This window comes from Euprymna scolopes, chromosome 2, assembly GCF_053919585.1.
Source record: "Euprymna scolopes isolate OS-2025 chromosome 2, ASM5391958v1, whole genome shotgun sequence".
Lineage (NCBI taxonomy): Eukaryota > Metazoa > Mollusca > Cephalopoda > Sepiida > Sepiolidae > Euprymna > Euprymna scolopes.
In genome coordinates, this window is record NC_136483.1 from 142,329,687 (window position 1) to 142,350,221 (window position 20,535).

Below are 20,535 nucleotides of genomic sequence, written 5' to 3' on the forward strand. Positions count from 1 at the left end.
TTATTTTATATTAAAATAAATAAAATTCAATTGATTTTATCCAAAAAGTGGGTAAAAACCAAGTAAAATGTGCAAGAAAATCCAACGGTCGCTATGCTATAATTGAACTGGAGATGGAAAGGAGGAGAATAATACATATCCATCCAACTAGTCCACTAATTGAAACGATTAAGAGTCTGGCTTGGGTTTTGCTTAGGAAGATTTTTTTTTTTTTGCCTATATGAATTCAAAGAAATCTGAAAAAGGTTAAAGTCTTTGGAATAATTTGTTGTTGGCCATAAAAAAAAATGTTAAAATGTAAGAGAGAGATCCAGGTTTTGTCACTTTTCTCAGTTTCCGATCTGTTGTTAGCTGCCAAAACTGTGCAAATTAAAGGTCGAGGCCAGAGACATTTCCGATGGGGACGGCTGTTTCGAGTCGAAGTTTTCCTCTTGACCTTATAGATTCCTGCAAAGAAGAGTAAACAAAGATGTTTAAATTTTATTAAAAACTAATTGGATTAGTCCACTCGCTATCACAATTTCTACTAATTGAAAGCAATGAAACAAAACTAATCAATAAGAAAAAAAGAAAATTATTATGTTCCTAAATTTTTGAGATGAGGATTGATAAATTTTATTATTTGGATTGTTGTTCTTATCTTGAGCGCTTTTTTCACAACATTTTGCAAGGACCCATAGCGTAATGAGTAAAGTACTAGGTGAAATTCTGTTCTAAGTGAAAACCTTTTGGAAGGTGAAGGTTCAATCTTGAGTGTGAGATAATATTACAAATTACTTAAGACTTCTACTTAGCGATGACTGATGGAACGAAAGCATGTTAACCACTGTGGATTAAATAAAGGGTTCTGTTTGAAATTCCATGTAAATTTGACAAGTTTGACAGAAAAATTCCAGAGTTCAACAAGACATACCCAAAGACAGTAAGAGGGTAGCTTGGCTGAAACATTATGAAAATAACACTAAAGATAAGAACAGTAATTTGAATAATACAAATACAAAATTACTGCTATTGTTACTCCAAACTTAATTCTCTCATAAATACACACTTAATAAAATGCTACATTTTTTTGAGCATCAAAAAAAAAAAAATTAGATTCCAAGAACTAAATATAATCTTAATTCAGCTTTTAAAAAGGTAAATAAAATATGAATTTGTTTTCAAATGCTATTTCAAACTTTAGCACTTCCTGCCTCTCTCATTCATTATTTCCACTGGAATAAACAGAAGCCATGTATATTATTTATTAATTGATATTGAGTATTTAAAGCATAAGCTTAAAAACTGAATTCTAAATTGTCGACCAGTATCAAGCTTTGAAAGAATACTCTGCCTACTACCTTTTTATTCATCTTTTTATTAGTTCCTCCCCTTCCACCTCTTTGTCTTTGTCCTGCAAATTGGACCAATTTTTATTGACTTTTATTATATAGATGAATAGAAATAGAAGATAACATGAAATCAACTTTCATAAATAATCAAATTTTGTTCATTATTTTTAATCCTCTCATAATATTCTTCATCATTCAACTCATAATCATCCATCTCATTAACCTGTAGAAATAGGACATTTAGTCACGAGTAAATTAAAAACAAAGTATATTCTTGTGGCACAATGACGTAGCCCCTTTTGAGGGAGCTGAGGGCTTCTACATTAATGAACCTTGTGCCTAACTTCATCTGCACTTGTACAGTGCAAATGTGTTAAACAGGTGTTTCTGATTTTGAAAATGTACTGTTATAACTCAAGTCAAGAATGACAGTTTGTTTATAATATTGAACCAAGGCAAAACGATATAAGACCTTAGAAATTGAGAGAACGCGGGATCGAGGCATTCGAAAACAAAACAATGTTTAACCTGTATGAATATATCTTTTCTCTTTTTATGTCCCTCTCTCTCGTTCTTTCTCTCTTTCTTTCTCTATTTTTCTCATTCACTCCCTTTCTCTCTCTTTCTTCATTGAAAGAGAGAATTGAAATATGATTGTATTGTTTTAAATCAGTTGAAGCTTACACCCCATACGCGGAGGACGTGGTGATTTGGTGTGCACGCAATGGGTCGATTAAATATGCTTCTGATTGTTAAATCTTAAATATATTTTTATAAAAATGCATTTGTTCGCTATTTTTGCACAAGTGTTCGATTTCAGTCTGCGGTTCCTCCCATGAATGTGACGACAGAAAGCTGCCTGTAACGACGCAATGAATACACAAGACGTGACCCATGCCAGACAATTATAGCCGACGATATATCGACTCGTTTTCGTTGATGTTTCCAACATGTGCTTATTGTTGGATATCGTTTATTCCTCGGGGAGCTGGTTGCATTCCAAAGATGTTCCTCAACCAAGTGAGGGGGCGATAGCATCATATTCTAACAACTTTATTTCATGTCTTCATTCAACAAGCAAAAGAGATTAAGAAAAGGTTTGATATCAGATGTTACATTTTGTATATAGACTTGGAAAAATTACATTATTATCTCCCCTTGGAATAATTCTTTAGTTATTTTGCATAAGATTCCTACCAGAAGGCAATTGTAAATCTGGTAATTGTTTTGAGGATTAAAATCTAGGTTAACAGATATCTAGTCTCTTGTTTTTCATGTTCTACTTCAGCACAAGTGTATACAGTATTGATTATATTTGTAGAAATAAAATATTTAGTCACACGTGAATTGAATGATGAAGTCTATTCTAATATTATTTATCAAATAATATCGTCTTCACTAAACAAAAAAAAAAAAACAAAAAAAAAAGGCTAACAAAGAAATTAAATGTTCATGTGTCTTAATAGAGAAAGTGTCATGTTAAAAGTCCAAAAAATGTTGAGTCAATAAGTTTGGATGATAAAAATATTATGACTACCTACACAGGTTGAATGAGTTCTTCAGCTTTGTATTATTATCATCATCATCATTATTATAATAGAACTTGTGGGGACATACTCAGAAGAGATTGGGATGGAGTTTGGGATTAGTAAATGTGCAGTGTTGGTGATGAAAAGAGGAGTAAAGGTTCATTCAAATGGTATAGTGCTGCCAAATGGAGAAATCATGACAGAAATAGTAGATACAGGTTATAGGTATTTGGGAGTGTTGGAGGGTGTAGGCATCATGAACAGAGAAATGAAGGAGAAGGTCAGGAAGGAGTATTTTAGAAGAGTGGAACTAATCTTAAAGTCGAAACTGTATAGAGGAAACCTAATGAAAGCAGTGAATGCATGGGGAGTCAGTGTTTTGAGATACAGTGCGGGAATTTTAGAATGGTCTAGTCTAATAAGGAGTTGCACGCTATGGAAAGTTTTACCAATGTTTGGTATATTTCACATTTGAAGTAGTGTAGCAAGGCTGTATCAAAAGAGGAAAGACGGTGAGAGAGGATTGAAAAGTGTAAAAGATTGTGTTAGAACCGAGGAGATGTCGTTGAAGGAGCATGTGGTTAGAAGTGGGGAGTGGCTGCTTAAGGTTGTGGCCAATGAAATGGAGGTATGCGAGACCAAGGTTGATTATGTGAAACGTATGAACAGAGAAAGGGCAGAGGAACTGGCTAGGGAGAAAATGCATGGAAGGTTCTTCCAGGAAATAGAAGAAGTGGCTGATGAAAGATCATGGCAATGGCTTAGAGCTGGGTATCTGGCTAAAAGTACTGAAGCTTTTGTTTGTACAGCACAAGAGCAGGCATTAGGAACCTGATTGTTAAAAAAGTGGTTCTAGGAGAGGAAGTTGCTGCAGAATGCCGGATTTGTGGTAAGACCTCAGCAGCAGGGTGTAGTGGACTGGCCCAGAGAGAGTACCGCAAAAGACATGATCGCATGGGACCCCGGATATATTGGGAGGTGTGTAAGAAGGTTGGGGTGAAGTGTGCTGAAAAATGGCTTGAGGAGGTACCTGAAGAAGTGAGAACAAGTGAGGATGGCAAGGTGGAGGTATGGTGGGACAAAGGTATCAGAACGACCAAGCAATTGGAACAATCGTCCGGGTTTGGTCGTCATTTCAGAGATGTTGATAAACGAAATCATAATTATCATTATTATTATTGTTATTATCACCATTATTATTATTAGGAAGTAAGTCCATGTCTTTAACAAATCCATGTGTAAGTGCTAGTAATCAGAAAAAGTGTGATAGTGTTTAGAGTAACAAAGGTTCATCAAGCAACTTGACCTTTTCGTTGGCTCTTGTTTGCTTATATAGGTTGTAAGAACAGGTGCCTGGCCCACAAAGAGATTGTTTCTGATTGGCTAAAGTCTGATATAGACAACCAATCAAGTTTGTGCATTCTGACCCAAACAAATATCAAATAATTTAGAAATTGCTCCTTAAGGTTGTTATTGTTGCTAGGACAGGAGTTTTACAAATACTTATTCTTGAGTGGTTTTTAGCCTTGATAAGCGATGACCCATTACAAAATAAAAAAAAAATATCATGTTGCAACATTGATGATTATATTTGTGTTCTGAAAGAACTCTATATAGATGAAGTAGCTGTGAGTGGGCAATATGTGGTAGCAAGACACAGCACTTTGCTATACACGTTAGAATATACATTGATTTGGCTGCCAAACTTTGTCGACCACACTTCACCTGACATTCCAGATTGCCTAACTGCAACCCCCTCAACTTCTTTGTATTAAGGCACAGTGGGCAACAAGGCACCAACAAATCCAGCTGCAACATGAATATCAAGCTAAAGGCAAAGATCACCAGAGCCTCTAATGGCTCAAGTCAGAGGACACTTGTGAAAGTCTGAGTCTGCATCAAGATGGTTATTAAAACAAAAGACGGGTTTATTGAGTGAAATCATGACGATAAACAGACTCAAATTTGATGAAAAGATGTCAAAAAAGTTGTCAACAAATATCCATCATGTCATACTGTTCTCAATCCTTTCATAGCCAATTGAAAATCTTACCCTTATAGTTGAGTAACTTTTGGGAAGTGGTGAACCACTAGTATAGATACATATCTCTATCTCTACTATTATATAAAAGTGTGCATGTCTGTGCATGTATGAATTCATTCCTTATATCAGAAGTGTATTTAAGAAGTTTTATTACTACACAAGCCAAAAGAACATATATAAAATCAACAGTAGGTTCATTGATATGACAGAGGTATGTTTGAAATTAACGTTTCTGTTTAAAGTACAATTAAACCATGATACTTGACTTTTTTATTTTAAATTAGTTATCACCACACAAGCAGTAAGGCAAAGCAAATAAAATCAACAATAGGTTCTTTGATATGACAGGGGTGCATGCGAAATGAATCTTCTGTTTAGAGCACAATTGAAGCATGATACTTGACTTTTGCATTTCAAACTTTAATTCAAGCCATTATATATAAAAACTTATAAAATCAACAGTAGGTTCTCTACAGTGCAATGTAGATTACAATGTATTGTAGACTAAGTCACTGCGGGGAGGCATGTGACGTTTCTGCCTGATGCACAGTGATGTGTCCCTAACTAAAGCAGGCAATCAATATATTTGATTGAATAATGGTAGATTTGATCAATTTCGATGACAATAAAAATATGAGTGTGAAACATTTGATCATCATTTAATCCTAGCCAAGGTCGGGTCTATGCTAGTACTATGTTTATGTACATACTAGTGGTTAACCACTTATGCAACATTCCAACTGCCTTCTGTTTACTATGTATGCTTGCTGACTTGGAATTTATAGGCATTTAATTTCCCCCCAATTCTTGTGTTAATTGCCAGTAATTATCACTTCCTACATTGATAATTGGGTGAACATGAAGCACTTGTGTCTACATATAAAAAATAATTGTTAAAACTAAAAATAAAACTCCTATTATTTTGTTTTCATAGACAATAATCTTGAACAAATACCATCCTCACATTGTATTTATGAATGTTAAATTTAAACACAAAATAAAAAATAGAAGTTAGAGACCAAATATAAAATCTCACAAATATTGTCTGCACCCTGTATATAAAAACATGCCGATACAATACAAAAAATATCATTTGTAAATTAAGAAAATCAATATACTCTTTGCAATTTTATTTTCCGCATCTCTTCTCTTAGTTTTTCAAGTACAGCAGTGTTGGGTTTGTTGGATTTGGCCTGAGATTGCAGCTCAGTTATGCTTTGCTCTTCTTCCTGAAATAGAAAAATGCATTTATTATTGGTCAGAAATGCAGTTTAATTGACTTTTTACTAACCCTAACATCCAGCATGGCACAATATGTCCTCCAAAGGAATATATCTTTTTGAAGTAGTGGAGTGGTTTTAGCTACAGTAACTGAATAACACTATCTAATTTTGTTTCAATAACGGTTGTTTGTAGTTGTAGCTGGTAATATGCTTAGGCTTTTGGCATATTTTTCAACATCTCTTACAACTTTGAGCTAAAGTCCTAAAGGAATTAATCAAGAGACACTAGTAAAGGCCACATCAAAACGGCCATTAAAACAAAAGGCGAGTTCATGGAGTAAAATCATGAAGATAAATTGAACCAATATCATTTTTATTAAATTACATTTCCTCAAACTATTAATACCAAAGTAGAGTTAATCACTGTCCGTTTCTCCAAACCCTTTTTCTATATATTTTAATCACATAAAATACATGTTAAAATATTCCTAAGTTTTCAAATTGAGTTATGTTTAAAAAAATGCTATTTGCAATTTTGAGCATGTAGTACAATGGGGAAAGGAGTGGCTGGTTACTTTTAATGCATCTAAAACCAAGCTTCTCTCTTTACATCATCAACATTCTGATCCCCATCTGGCATCAACTGAAATGAATGGCTCTCGTCTTCAGGAGGCCTCAAGTTTTGACAAGCTTCTGGGCTTGACCATTACTCCTGATCTTAAATGGAACACGTACATCAAATCTGTTGCCAAGGCCGCTGGAAAAATGGTGGGATCTTTCTATCGATCCAGTAGATATCTCACTGCTGATGCAATTCTCTATCTATATAAGAGCCAGGTACGTCCAAGGATGGAATACTGTTGCCACATCTGGGCAGGAGCTGCTAGAAAGGACTTGGCCTGCCTTGATAGAGTTCAAAATAGACTTCGTAGCCTCGTAGGAGATGTCCTTTTCTCTTCCTTGCAACCTCTATCTCACAGAAGAGATGTTGCGAGTTTGTCTCTGATGTATCGTTATTTTCATGGAAAGTGTTCGACTGAGCTTCAATCTATGGTTCCCCCTCGCCAAACTTTCACAAGAAACACTCGTCTAGCTGTAAACACTATCAATAATTCCCCCCACTCTTTATCTGTGCCTAAACCTAAACGTAGATTCCATGAACAAAGCTTTTTTATTAGAACTGCACGCCTGTGGAATTGTCTTCCGTTTTCCTGCTTTCCGGCTGACTACAATATGGTTGTCTTCAAGTCTAACGTAAATAAGTTCTTGATGAGCCGTTCCATATAAGTTATCAAATTTAACAAATTTTCATTACTAATGATTATTATATTGTCCAATTTCTACTGTACACTCTTTAACCCTTATCCTTGAGTGGCCTCTTGGCCTTGATAATGAGTTGATACCAATGAAAAAAAAAAAAAAAAAAAAAAAAAGAAAAAGTCCAATGTGAACAAGTTCTAATTGAATCGTCCCCCTAAGTAATCAAAGTTTCAAAATTCCCACTGTTTACTATGCTAAAATCACAATGACTAATGCATACCTATTAACCCTTATCCTCGAGTGGCCTCTGGGCCTTGATAAGTGGTGACACCCTTGTAAAAAAAAAAAAAAAAAAAAAAAAAAAACTAATTGACACATTTCTTACTAAGTTTCCATCTATCATTCATTATATGTTGTTTGACCCCCCCCATCCCTGTTTTAAATGGAATCTATCACTCTTGCTTATTAACAGTTGAAGGTAATAAAGTAAAAAGATTGGAATACTCTATTATAAATAAAAGGGAATATCACTAGATGTAGTAGTATTATTTAACCCATAGCTGTAAGGAGATTAGAGAACAGGAAAAGACTAATTTTGGATTTTGTGTCCATTTTTTAAATATTTTACTGGCTTTGCAAACTCAATCAATCATCCAATGTGTTACATTTTTTATAGCATGATTGCAAACACCCTAATACAAATTTAATATCATTGTAACAAAATTGTTTGTTCTTGGTATAGTGCTTTGTCTCCACCTTCACTCCCTTCAAAGATCACAAATATGAGGCCACAATGTTTAATACCATTCAAGTATTTAGAGTTCTCATTAGAAACAGACAAAACTTGCTCTTAGACAATTATTTTCCGGTATTGTTCAGAAAATTATGGCGTTTTTTATCATTAGATACAATTGAAAACTGCATTTCAAGTAAAAACACTTGTGTCATACTAAAGTATCCTCACCAAAAAAATTAAGAAACGATTTAGTAGATCGCCTAGAGCTTTTTATTAAATGTAAATATTGTCTTATAGTATTTTACCTGAGGTTACCGTAAAGCAGGGGAGATAAGCCATTCTTTCATTTTATCAAGTAAAAATGAAGGACGTAATATGAAAGACTGCAATTTACAATAAATTTTACTTGTATTTAATCTTTTACTTAATTATTTTTTTCTAATTTTTTAATGAGGATGTATGGGATATGTATGTATATCAAAATATTTTTACTTGAAATTCGATTTCCAATTGTGTCGAAAGCATTGATTTACACTGCTTTTTTTTTTTTTTTTTAAACTTTATTAAAAATTTTCCATGCTTAATAACCGATATGTACAAAAATATAAAGGTTGTATTCTAAAAGAAATTATTCAATTTTGAAGCATACAAGCATTTTATATGTTGACTGCCATATAGTTTTCTAGAAATATATTGGAGCCACTAAAAATGTTGTAAAACTTCATAATACTGAAGCTATATATGCTAAAAATGCAGTTTCTCTTAATTTTATGGGTTTAATATCAGTGTGTGTGTGCGTGTATATATATATATATATATATATATATATATATATATATATATATAATTATTGCATATGTTATTAAAGAGGTTACTTTTTAGAATTACAATATTTCTAAATATTGAATTTTTGGCATAAATATTCATTTTCTGGTTTGTAACATTTCTTAGCTATTTTCATTTTCTTATTTCGGTTATAATCAGCTAACATACTTCCTAACTTTCAGAGTGGTTGCTACCGGAAGCAGTGACAAGTTCCTTCACTTTTATTATTATTCAGTATTTCTATTGTGAAGCGGTTTATTAAAATAAAACAAGAAAACGACATTATTGAAAAATATACAATAAAAAGTAACAAAATTATAAAAAGATAAAAATACAACAATCAGTCTATAATCGAAGATGTATTCGGTGTTGTCTGGTATTAAACATAACGTTAAATTCCTTTGAAAAAAAAAAAAAAAAAAAAAAAAACAGATATATATGTGAGTTTTTCTTTTTTTTTTTTTTTTAAACAGTTCACTTCCTGTAAAAAAAAAAAAAAAAACTTGAGCTGATCCAAACCAAAACTTAAAGACAGCGAGTCAAGTACAATAACCATTAGATCAGCTTGCCATGATCTTTAAAAGTGTTTTCAAACCTTGTGAAACAGTTGACAAACAGATAAAAATCTGATAGCCCCAAGTATCAATTTTTCAATTTTGAGCTCTTAGCAATCCTTTTTTCTGGATGAAAACCAATTTAAAAGTTTTCTACATGTCTGAATACCTTATATATGAAATAAAAAATTCATTGAATATATAGGTTTAGAAGTGTCCTCACACACACACATTTTCACTTTCCTAGATATATAGATTTGCACTTTTAATAAAATTAATGTTTTTATTTTATTTGAAATTTTATAAGATATATTTTTATGAAATTATAAAAAAGTTTTTTTTTTAATTAAAAATAAGTTTTTATTTGAATTTATACAATAAATAATGTTTATGAAAATATATACATAAAATTATTGAAATCAGAATAACAAAATTTCAAACTTCATATAAAAACATGTATCCAATACAAAATAATTTAAAAAGATTTAAGTGTTTTCAATAATTCATAAAAATTTTTAAAAAATTGACCTAAAAAACTTTTCAATGACTATTAAATAAAAAAGAACACTTGGAAAAATGTAATAACAAAAAAGAATACATGCAAAAGGGAGATATAGGCATGAGAGAAAAAAAAGCGAAGGAACTGATTTGCCTTGTCATCATTTCTGGTAGCTGCCATGCCGAAAGATAGGAAGTATGTTAGCTGACTATAACCCTTAGTTTCGCATATAAAATGCTATGCTTTTCAGCCACAGAAATTAATTTTGTAATGTGAAATGGAATAAAAAGAATTAAATAAACATTTCCTCTTTGCTGTATCTTTGCCAAACTTCTACCAGACACCACAACCACGAGTAACAATGTGCACCTGGCACAACAGGTATTTGTGATATAGAAATAGCATATGTGTCTACAATGATTGTTGGCAGATTTGGTAAAAAAAAGAAGCCATCAAAAAATATTGTTGACATGACATCATTGTAAACTACCATTACAACATATATTTCTGATATGCCAGTCAACGTGTTAATAACGAAGAACATGGGGAGAAGGTTTATTAATTTATTTTTGAGGAATATTATCCTCATCTTTCTTGGATGTTTCATGATGTTTTGGTAAACTATTTCTCTGGCCTTCGTCAGGTGGTAACCGCGACGGGATAGGAACTCTGAATCTCCTAACTGCATTCTCAGCAATTACTGCCATTTGTTATGGTCTCACCACGTTTTGGCCAAGTAAGTCCCTGGCTGGCTTTGGGTAGGATTGAAACCGCTATGTTCAAACAATTCTCACCTGGAACCGTAGAGATTCATTGTCTCTATCAACTGTGCCACAGGCCCTGAAGGGCGATCAAGGTTGGATTTTTAGGTCTTATAAATCCATGCTTATTTATTATCTGATCTTCCATGGTCGGGTCCGTACCGAATGGTATATATTTTATTTAATTGGAATTCATTATTGAAATGAGTATTACTTAATAATTTATTTATTGCGGACTATTATTCCCATCTTTTTTAGTTGTTGTTTCACGATGTTTCGGACAACTATTCCTCTGGCCTCCGTCAGGTGGTAATTGCGACGGGATAGGAACTACGAATCACCTAACTGCATTTTCAGCAATTACTGCCATCCATAATTAGGAGATTCGGAGTTCCTATCCCGTCACAGTTACTACCTAACGAAGGCCAGAGGAATAGTTGGCCGAAACGACGTAAAAAAACAACTAATAAAGATGAGGATAATAGTCCGCAATAAATAAATTAATAAATAATACTCATCTCAATAATGAATTTTAATTAAATAATATATGAGAAGGGTTGACAAGGTAGTTTCAGAGTTGTAATGAGAATCTTGGAAATGAAGGTAGAAGATGGCTACACACTGAACATATGAAAGCAATTAATACAGTTTCATCTTACTACCTTCCATAGTTCAGCAGAAATAAGGACTTGAAATACGCCGAAGACTTCTTAAATGCATTATATTGAGATTAATTAAAAAAATTCAATGAGTTGTCAGTGGCAAAATAGAAAGTAAGATTACATATTGTGATCTTTTCTAACAAAAAAAAAAAAAAAAAAAAAGAAAAAAGAAAAAAAAGAGTATATGTCCTTACCTTTTTCTCTCTAATAATCTTAAAGGAAATTCTTCCGTAGAGTCGTAGTAGGGAACCCCAGCTTGTTATATGTGGGTGGAGACGCTTCAAATAAAAATTAATTTTTTAATTAATTAATAAGTAAAAATAATATTAAAATTCTACAGCTAAATATCAAGGCAAGAATAAAGTTTTAAAAAATTCAATCAGCAAAAATAAACAGATTTTAATATTTAAAAAAATAAAATATTTTTAAGAAAGCTCAAAACTCTTTTTGTTTTTTTTTTCTTTAAAATGAACATTCATTTACTTCAATGATATAATCAAACAAGCTTGTTAAGCAACTTTTTTGTTAATCATTTTTTTCTCTGGAGATATAAAAATCATGAGCAGTAGTCTGCTGAGATTCTAATTGAACAATTTAAAGTATCTTCAAGTATAACATGTGACCTTATATTCAAATGCATAACAATATTTAAAATAAAACTGTCAATATCTTTCTTATGTTTTTAATTTGTTTTTTTTTTATCATTAATAAGTCACCATTCATCAAGATTAAAAGTTATTTGAGGACAAGGTTTAATGAGATTGATAGAGTAAGTTGAATAATGAAAGATTTTATGACACCATTGAAAATATTAATAACCATCCTATAGTACATGTTCATTTGTCATGATACATCCTCCCAGACATTACCTCCTCTTTTGGTGGAAGGAGGCAGTAATATATATTCATTCAGGATACATACCGCTAGACATTACCTCTTCGTTCAATGTAGCATACATTTGTTAGACACGATGATCCCCTTTCCCTCAGCTATCAAAAACATTGTCATTTCTTTCTTCATAAATATAACAGAGTTCTGCGAATAGTATCAAGAAAATATCATCACCCTTGTTCAATGAAAGACAGACAATATTGTCTGTTAAAAATAAATGTCAACAAATAGTAAAAAGCTTTTGGTTTAAACCCTAATGTTTTGTGGAGAAGTTAATCATGACTGACTACCAATGTACTACTACTACTACTACTACTACTACTACTACTACTACTGCACAGTTTGAAGTCTTCTGTTTCCAACTACTGAGCTTAGATGCCACCTTCTTGTGTTAGTGTGGAGGTCAGCCTTCATGTCCAGCCATCATTTCTTTGGCCAGCCGTGGTATTTGCCCAACATCAAAAGACAACATTCTGTATTGCCAAAGGTTGTCATCTATTCTCTTCACATGGCTAAACCATATCATTCTGGTACACCTCAGGATAACTTCCAAAGAGAGGATGCCAAGATGTTCCAGATCAGCCATGCGCCTCTTGTCCACAATTTGATCATCGAGTTGATGTTTCTCTCAAGCTTGTTCATATCATTAACAGTGACAGCCCAAGTTTTGGTGGCACAAAGAATGACTCCTTGAACACCAGTAACAAAGACCCATCAACAAGACTATAGGAGTATGCCTTTGTTGGTCAGAATGGAAATGAACTCTCTGAACATTTTCCATGTGGATTGTTTCCTGGTTGTGAGAGCATTGTTGTTTATCATGTCAAAAATCAAATTAATAAAGAAACAAAACTGAGTTGTCAAAAATTTGATTTTTTAATCATAAAATAAACCAATACATTTGTTCATTAAAAAACGCTTGTTTTGAATGGGATAGATTTACCAGTTGGTATGGAAGATTTACTTGTTAAGTTAAGGACTTAACTGAATGCTATGGAAAGTAAATGCACGAAGACGAAAATGATGATCAGTGATTGTAGCTTTAAAAAGTCCCCAAAAAGAAGCTTATTCTCTGGCTTAGTTTATGGAACTAAGTTGGGGACTAAGCAATGCAGTGGAATTACAGGTAGGTTGAGAGAGAGAGAGAGGAAAAGCAGAATGTGAAAAGTAATTACAAAACAGTATTGATATAGATTAGAATATGAAAAGCAATTAAAGTATTGTTTGAAATAGAAACAGAAACTCACTTGTAAAATAGCCTGTGCTGCTTGCTGTTTGCCTTCTCGCTTGTTTTTACACACGACCTATGAAATAAAATATCAAAAAGTTATCCTGATCATTTTAAAATGAGGGATGTTTTTCCAGAGTTCCTCCTATTTTAAAAACGAAAAGAAAAATCAGTATGATATACATACCTGTGACACAATAAAAATATATTAAAAAAAAAAAAAAAAAAAAAAAAAAAACGCAAATTAATCAAGTAGTTTTATTTTTAAATGAGAAAATCAAATTTTATGAATATCTGAGACAGGATGGTCTCACTCTCCAAAATTAGAAGAAGAAATAGAAAAAAGATTACTTAATTCATACTTACTAGATTTATGTTGTAATGCCTATGAATTTGAATTAAACACTTAGAAATGACTATAAAAATAAAACTACTTGATCAATTTATGTGATTTTGGAAATATAATTTGTTTTGTCATGGCTACATATATCATACAGTTTTTATTTTTGTTTTTTTAATATAAGTGGAGTTCTGAGCAAGAACCCAATCAGGACATTTTCATTACAATAATTATCAAAATACAAATTTCAAATTTTGTCTGATCATTCATACATATGATTGAAACAAAATTAATAATTGTTTGATACTAGCAATTCAGCCCAGCTTTGCTCGGGCCCTATGTACTATTCATAACTTGTCCTATGTGTGAATACACTTTATGAAGATTTCAAATGTTTAGACTAAAATTTGTCTGAGTAATTTTGTAGAGACCGCAGAGGTAAATCTTTTTTTCAACTTTGACCCCTCAAATCAAAATACAAAGTTTTATCCATGCCCAAGTTACCTACATCTAAAATTTCAAGTCTTTAGACCCAAAATTGGTGGAGAAATTTGGTAGAATCTGCAAAGGTCAACTCTTTCAACTTTGACCTCTTGGCAGTCAAATTCTCGCCCCAAAACTGATTAAAATGCTTGCCACATATCTGAATACCCATTATGTATAAATTTCAAATGTTTAGACCCAAAATTGGCTGAGTAGTTTGCTAGACACCACAAAGGTAAAATCTTTTGAACTTTGACCCCTTGGTAGCTCAAATTTTCGACCCAAACCGATTAAAAACCTTGCTCTATCTCTGAATACCCTTTATGTAAAATTTTAAATGTTTAGACCAAAAATTGGCTGAGTAATTTGGTAGAGACAGTAAAGGTAAAAATTTTTTTTAAACTTTGACCTCTTAATACTTTTTGGGGCTGAAATCAAATTAAAAAGTTTGATCCATGTCCAAGTAACCTACATCAAAAATTTCAAGTGTTTAGACCCAAAATTGACGGAGGAGTTTGGTAGTTTTCAAAGGTCAAATCGTTGAAGTTTGACCACTTGACAAACAAATTCCTGGCCGAAAACTGATTAAAAAGATTTTCCCAAATCTCAATACTCCTTATGCCAAATCTTGAGTCTCTAGACCGAAAATTAACAGAGTAATTTGGTAGGGAAATGCACACACACACATTTTCACTTTTATAGATATATAGATCCTTTCATTTCAAAACAATTTGAAATATTTAATAGTAGTAAAGTACAATGGATAGCTAATCATGTACTTTTGAAAGCTGAAGACCATAAATTGGAAAGCACTGGAATACTGGAAAGTAGTGACTTGCGTCATATTACAAGCAACTGAAGACTGTCTGTGAATTGAATACTCCCTTGATACTTCCTCCCTTGGAGAAGCCGGTTCAACACTCCTAGGGTGAATGTTGCACAACAAACAAAACAAACTTGCATCATATTGATTTGTGCTGGATTAAAAAATTCAGAAATCTTAAAGCCTGCAAGATATAGAAACAGGAAGGACCATAGCAGGCGTTCTTACTGTATCTGCACAACAAAACCTGTTGATAAACTATAAAAAAAGAAAAATTGTGCCAAGATCCAAGCAAGGTAGACCTTGACAAGAACGACAAATGTCAGAGTGCTGACTATATAGAAAAAGTGGAAATGAGGATATTTTCTACTTCATATACAATTGTCGTAAATCACCAAAGCTCAAGAGAACTGCGGTATAAAAGCTAAGAAACACCTCAACAAACTTAAATATCCAATTTAATTTGCACTGGTTCTTGGGACCTTGTGCTAGCCTACAGTCTGCTGAAGTTCCACATCTAATGAAAATTCAAAATTTGATGATAGTTTTAAGAGTGCGTTTCCAGCAAAAACCAGGTCATACGCTCACATCTCCGATAAAATGTAGAGTATAGTTTGATATTTTGTATAGGTTCTCACGTTCCGAGATGCACATGAGGTCTGAGATTACATCAACCGAAATGTTGCGAAAATAAATAACCAAGATGAGGATAGTAGCGTGAATATTCAAAATCATTATTATATAGATTACTGTTGTTGAAAAATCAGAGGATAACTCAGAGTGTAACAAGCTGAAGAGTGAGATTGTGAAAAAATAAAAACTTCTTTCATGACAGGTTTAGTAACTACAAGTGGCGGTAATGAAAAATGATGAGCTCTTCAATAGTGAGGAAGGATTTTTTCTAACAATTGAATGCCTTCCCCAACTGATATAAATTCCTATAATAACTGTCCTTCATCTTTGATGTTGGAAGAACATCCTCAACCTCAGAAGCTACACTCCAGTAAATCGGATGCTGTTTTCTACATTATTTAGAAGAGTTATATTTCTACCTGTGTGTATCTGGTGAAAAATCAGAAACTACCAAAGATACACTTATACCATTAAATTTCATGACCCTGAGCAAATTATGATAGATGAAGAAAAATTATTAGAATATTCATTCTCTTGAAGTCACCAGGAACCATATGGAAAAAAAAATAAATTTTTTTATTCTTCCTGTTAGTTGTTTCCAAAACAAAACAGAAACTAGTCAAACTTTTGCTTTCTATTATATTTAACAAGTCACTAAAAAGACAGAAGTTTTAAATGGAAGATGTTAGTTTTTTTTACCCATGTACCCCTGCTAGCTATTATAGGATTTTGATAAATAGAGTGGCTTACTGAAGCTTTGTGTTTCCCGACAGTCATAGTGAATTCACTCTTCTGATGTTTTAATGTCTTCATATCCATCTGACACTGCGTATCTCCCATTCCATAATTCCTGAAATATAAAATTATTAAAATAAAATTAAAGAACATCTCTTAAAAAAAAAAAAAAAAAATACAAATAAAAACACATGAAAGAAAAACCAAAAGATTACCCCCTGTCTATTTAATAAATCATCCCCTTGTCTATGTTGGTAATAAATTACTCTTGCCTATGTTTACCAGTTTAATCCTTATCCTCAGTTGATCACCTTTCTAAAATGGTCCATTTAATTGGGAAAGATAATTCTTTAACCAATCGCTATACAAACAGGATGCATTCTATTGAGCCACCAAACAAAGGAACCTTTATCCACTGCATCAGATGAATTGGTTTTTAATTAAACTGTAAATACAAGGTGTTTGCAAGATATTTCTTGTATTATAATTTCGAAACATATATCATTAATCTCTGTTCGGTAAATCTTCAGTGCATTTTCATTTCAACTTGTATATCAAAACATTTTGTATGCAAAAACTAACATTTCACATGTTAATCCTTTTGTAACAATGAAAATGTTTTAAAAATAGTTTTGTTATCACTATAAATATTTTTAAAATAAAAATGAAGTTCACTTTTAAGCCAAAAATGAAAGATTTCTATTTATTATGTTGTATTCAATTTTAGAACAATTCATTTTGAAATCGATGAAATCCTATATTTTGACAACCATATCATCTTTCGCCAGAGGATGATCTCATTTTTTTTATCAAAGTATTTTCTTTCAGGACATCTTTCTATGTGCTGTCAAACTAATCAGATATAAAAGGTTGATCTTTTAATTAAGACATAAGCATATATCATTTATCTCTGGTTTACATTTCTTCTTTATTAGATTTTCATTTTAACTCATCTTTTAGTATCAAATAAGTTGGTCTCTTGATTAAGTTGCAAACACTTAGTTTGCAAAACATTTCCTGCATTATAATTTCAATAATATACATATATATATATATATATATATATATATATATTATATATATATATATATATATATATTAGTGTTGGGACGATTCCTAATTTTTATACGATTCCGATTCCGATTCCAGGAAAATATTGATTAACGATTCCGATACCAAGTACGATTCCGATTCCTAGGGAATTTATTGTTTTGAAATATACCAGGTAGTTTTATACTTATGGTCGGTAGTTCCCAAATATGTTCCCTAACTTTGGAAGAGATATTTTATGTCTACACCGTCGTGTTTTGGATTAAATAAAATTATTATATAGCAAACTAAACGGAAAAATTAGCAAAATTTATTCTAGAGAAAATTTATTTTACTTAATTGGAATACAGAAAAAAAAACTCAAAGAAAATAGAATTTATCCTTCAGAGAAAAAACAAATAAAATAGAATTTATATAACAGAACAAAAACAAGAAAATTAGAGAATAAATACACACGATTCATTATTTTGGTCCTCATAATTAACAGATTTAATGAATTAAATAAAAAAAAATATAGCGGAAGAGAAAGAAAATATATACTAATTAAATATAAAAAAGATAAATATTTAATTTAATAATTTATAAATGAACGTGCGTAATGAAAAAACAAAAACAAAAAACAATATACCACGTGACATGGCGCCGTAGATACAAAATAACCGGGTTTGTATTACTGTACACATAGATTCGAAAAAGTTGTCAAAAAACAAATATATAACAAACAAATATTATCAAAGGCAAGATAAGTTACTTTTCTACCAAACTGGATACATTTTTTTTGTTTTTATTCAATGTAACATGTTTATTCAGCTCGAAAAACATGCAGTGTTTACCGATGTATTGGAAAATTCAAAATGGCGCCCGACACTCTCTTTAACATGGTAAGTTCGGGAAAAGGTGTTATAAATAATAAACTAGACAAAATACTATTAAAAAAAAACACTGAATATTATGTCACGGTAACATACATTGAGCGAGTTTCTAGCAGTATTTTGTATAGTTTATTATTTATAACATCTTTTCCCAAACTTACCGTGTTAAAGAGTGTTGGGCGCCATTTTGAATTTTCCAATACATCGGTAAACACTGTATGCTTTTCGAGCTGAATAAACATGTTACATTGAATAAAAACCCGAAAAATATATCCAGTTAGGTAGAAAAATAACTTATCTTGCCTTTGATAACATTTATTTGTTATATATTTGTTTTTTGACAACTTTTTCGAATCTATGTGTACAGTAATACAAACCCAACTATAAGTCCTTAGTAAAATTCTATTTATAAATACTTTTTAAAATGAAATTATTTAATTAATTGTAAATATTATTTAGACATAAAAATTAACTGATTACAAAACCTTTTAAAAATATATATATTAATTTCTTTTTCGTTCGGCAAAGAACTGCACAAAACACTTTTAATTTTCAATTTAAAATTCTAGAAAAAAGATATTATTCTGCTTTTAATATAATCAAATTCAGGGTTTTATCTTTCTGGAGAAAAAAAAATAATGGATTTTATTTCAATGAAATTAAAAAAAAAAAACTTGACTGAATTGAATTAATTACCCTTAAATTAACGAAGGGGTTATTTAATAACTTTAGGTTTGGAAGAGATAGGTATGGGGTCGATTTTTTTGAAACTTCAAAAGAAACCGACTACTGTCAAAACTTTGCGAAATAATACGTGATCAATTTCATTTTAGAGATATTTCTTTCAAAAGCCTTCTTTTAAAAAAAGAAAAAAAAAGTATATTGTTCTATTAAACCTTTTACTGTTTAAATAATTTGACTTTGCTTGTTTTATTTTAAGAAAATATAAGTTGAAAAAGCATTTTCAGTCAGTATTAGAAGATTTGTCAGTAAAAAAAAAACAATCGCTAAAAAGATAAGCGTTTTTTTTATTTTTACTCGCAATGTAGAGCCCTGCATACTTCTTTTCAAGTTAACTCTTTTGTAGTTTTGATTACAATAGATCTGAATGAATGAACCTTGTAAGGGAGGGGCACTAAGCATTGCCCTGTTAATAATGAATTTCTTTGGTTTCTTTTTATTTCTCTCTTGCGGTTAGAAATATCAGGAATTTTTTTTCTTTTTTTCAACATCAGATTAAAAGAATCGTAATGAAGGAATCGGAAAATTAAGGTATTTTTTAACGATGCGATTCCGATACCTCCCAAAATACACGATTCTTACGATTAACGATTCCGATTAATCGTTCCACCACTAATATATATGTATATATATATATATATATATATATATATATATATATATATATATATTAGCTTTGAACCCGGCCACAAAGCCATCTCTGACTCCATTAGCAAGGAACATACCACACAACCAACATTAATCATGAGAAATACAGTTGAAATTAACATTTATATAAAGCATAAATGTCTAGATGGCAAGAGTGGTCTTATGACTATAACATCATGATCTGCAGGTGAGCTTAAGTGATCAACTTTAATTTCAACTTAGAGTGCTCAACAATAAGAATTGAGTTCTTAAAAGGGCTGAGATATCTCTGTCTTGTGTACCTTCTTCATATCTTTCCAATGTTCTGCAAACAATCACATTACCTCATTTTGTGACTGAATCTACCGATTGAAACATTTTGAAAATAACAACCAAAGTGAGAATAGTAATCTTAATAACAGTTATCAATCATCTAAAAAGTTTCTGAAACCCAGCATTTTATTCTAGATGTATGAAAAGGATGTTGGATGATGTAAGCACAACTTACCTACGTAAACATTCTAACAATATTTGGTAAGGTGTTGGCTGTCCTGCCTTATTACACAATTCATAAACACGTGGGTCTTCAATTTTAATCTCATCAAAAAACTGAAAATAATAGAAATGCTTCATAAGTCAAAAAGAAACAGAAAATGGTAGAAAACAAAAGCTACATATTAGGTAAAAA

The 20,535-nt window shown here is 31.6% G+C and overlaps 1 protein-coding gene across 3 annotated transcripts in view; it reads right to left on the minus strand.

Moving 5' to 3' along the window:
• Positions 1–201: 201 nt before the first annotated feature.
• Positions 202–20,535, minus strand: part of LOC145296835 (microprocessor complex subunit DGCR8-like) — a 128,357-nt gene continuing 108,023 nt past the window's right edge. For all 3 annotated transcript variants that reach the window (XM_080142971.1, XM_080142963.1, XM_080142959.1), the window contains exons 14-19: positions 20,356–20,456; positions 16,573–16,672; positions 13,563–13,619; positions 11,619–11,702; positions 6,023–6,133; positions 202–447 (exon numbers count right to left, since the gene is read on the minus strand). In XM_080142971.1, coding sequence (XP_079999097.1) covers positions 370–447; positions 6,023–6,133; positions 11,619–11,702; positions 13,563–13,619; positions 16,573–16,672; positions 20,356–20,456 — 531 coding nt within the window. In that variant the 3' untranslated portion in view covers positions 202–369. The remainder of the gene's footprint in view (positions 448–6,022; positions 6,134–11,618; positions 11,703–13,562; positions 13,620–16,572; positions 16,673–20,355; positions 20,457–20,535) is intronic.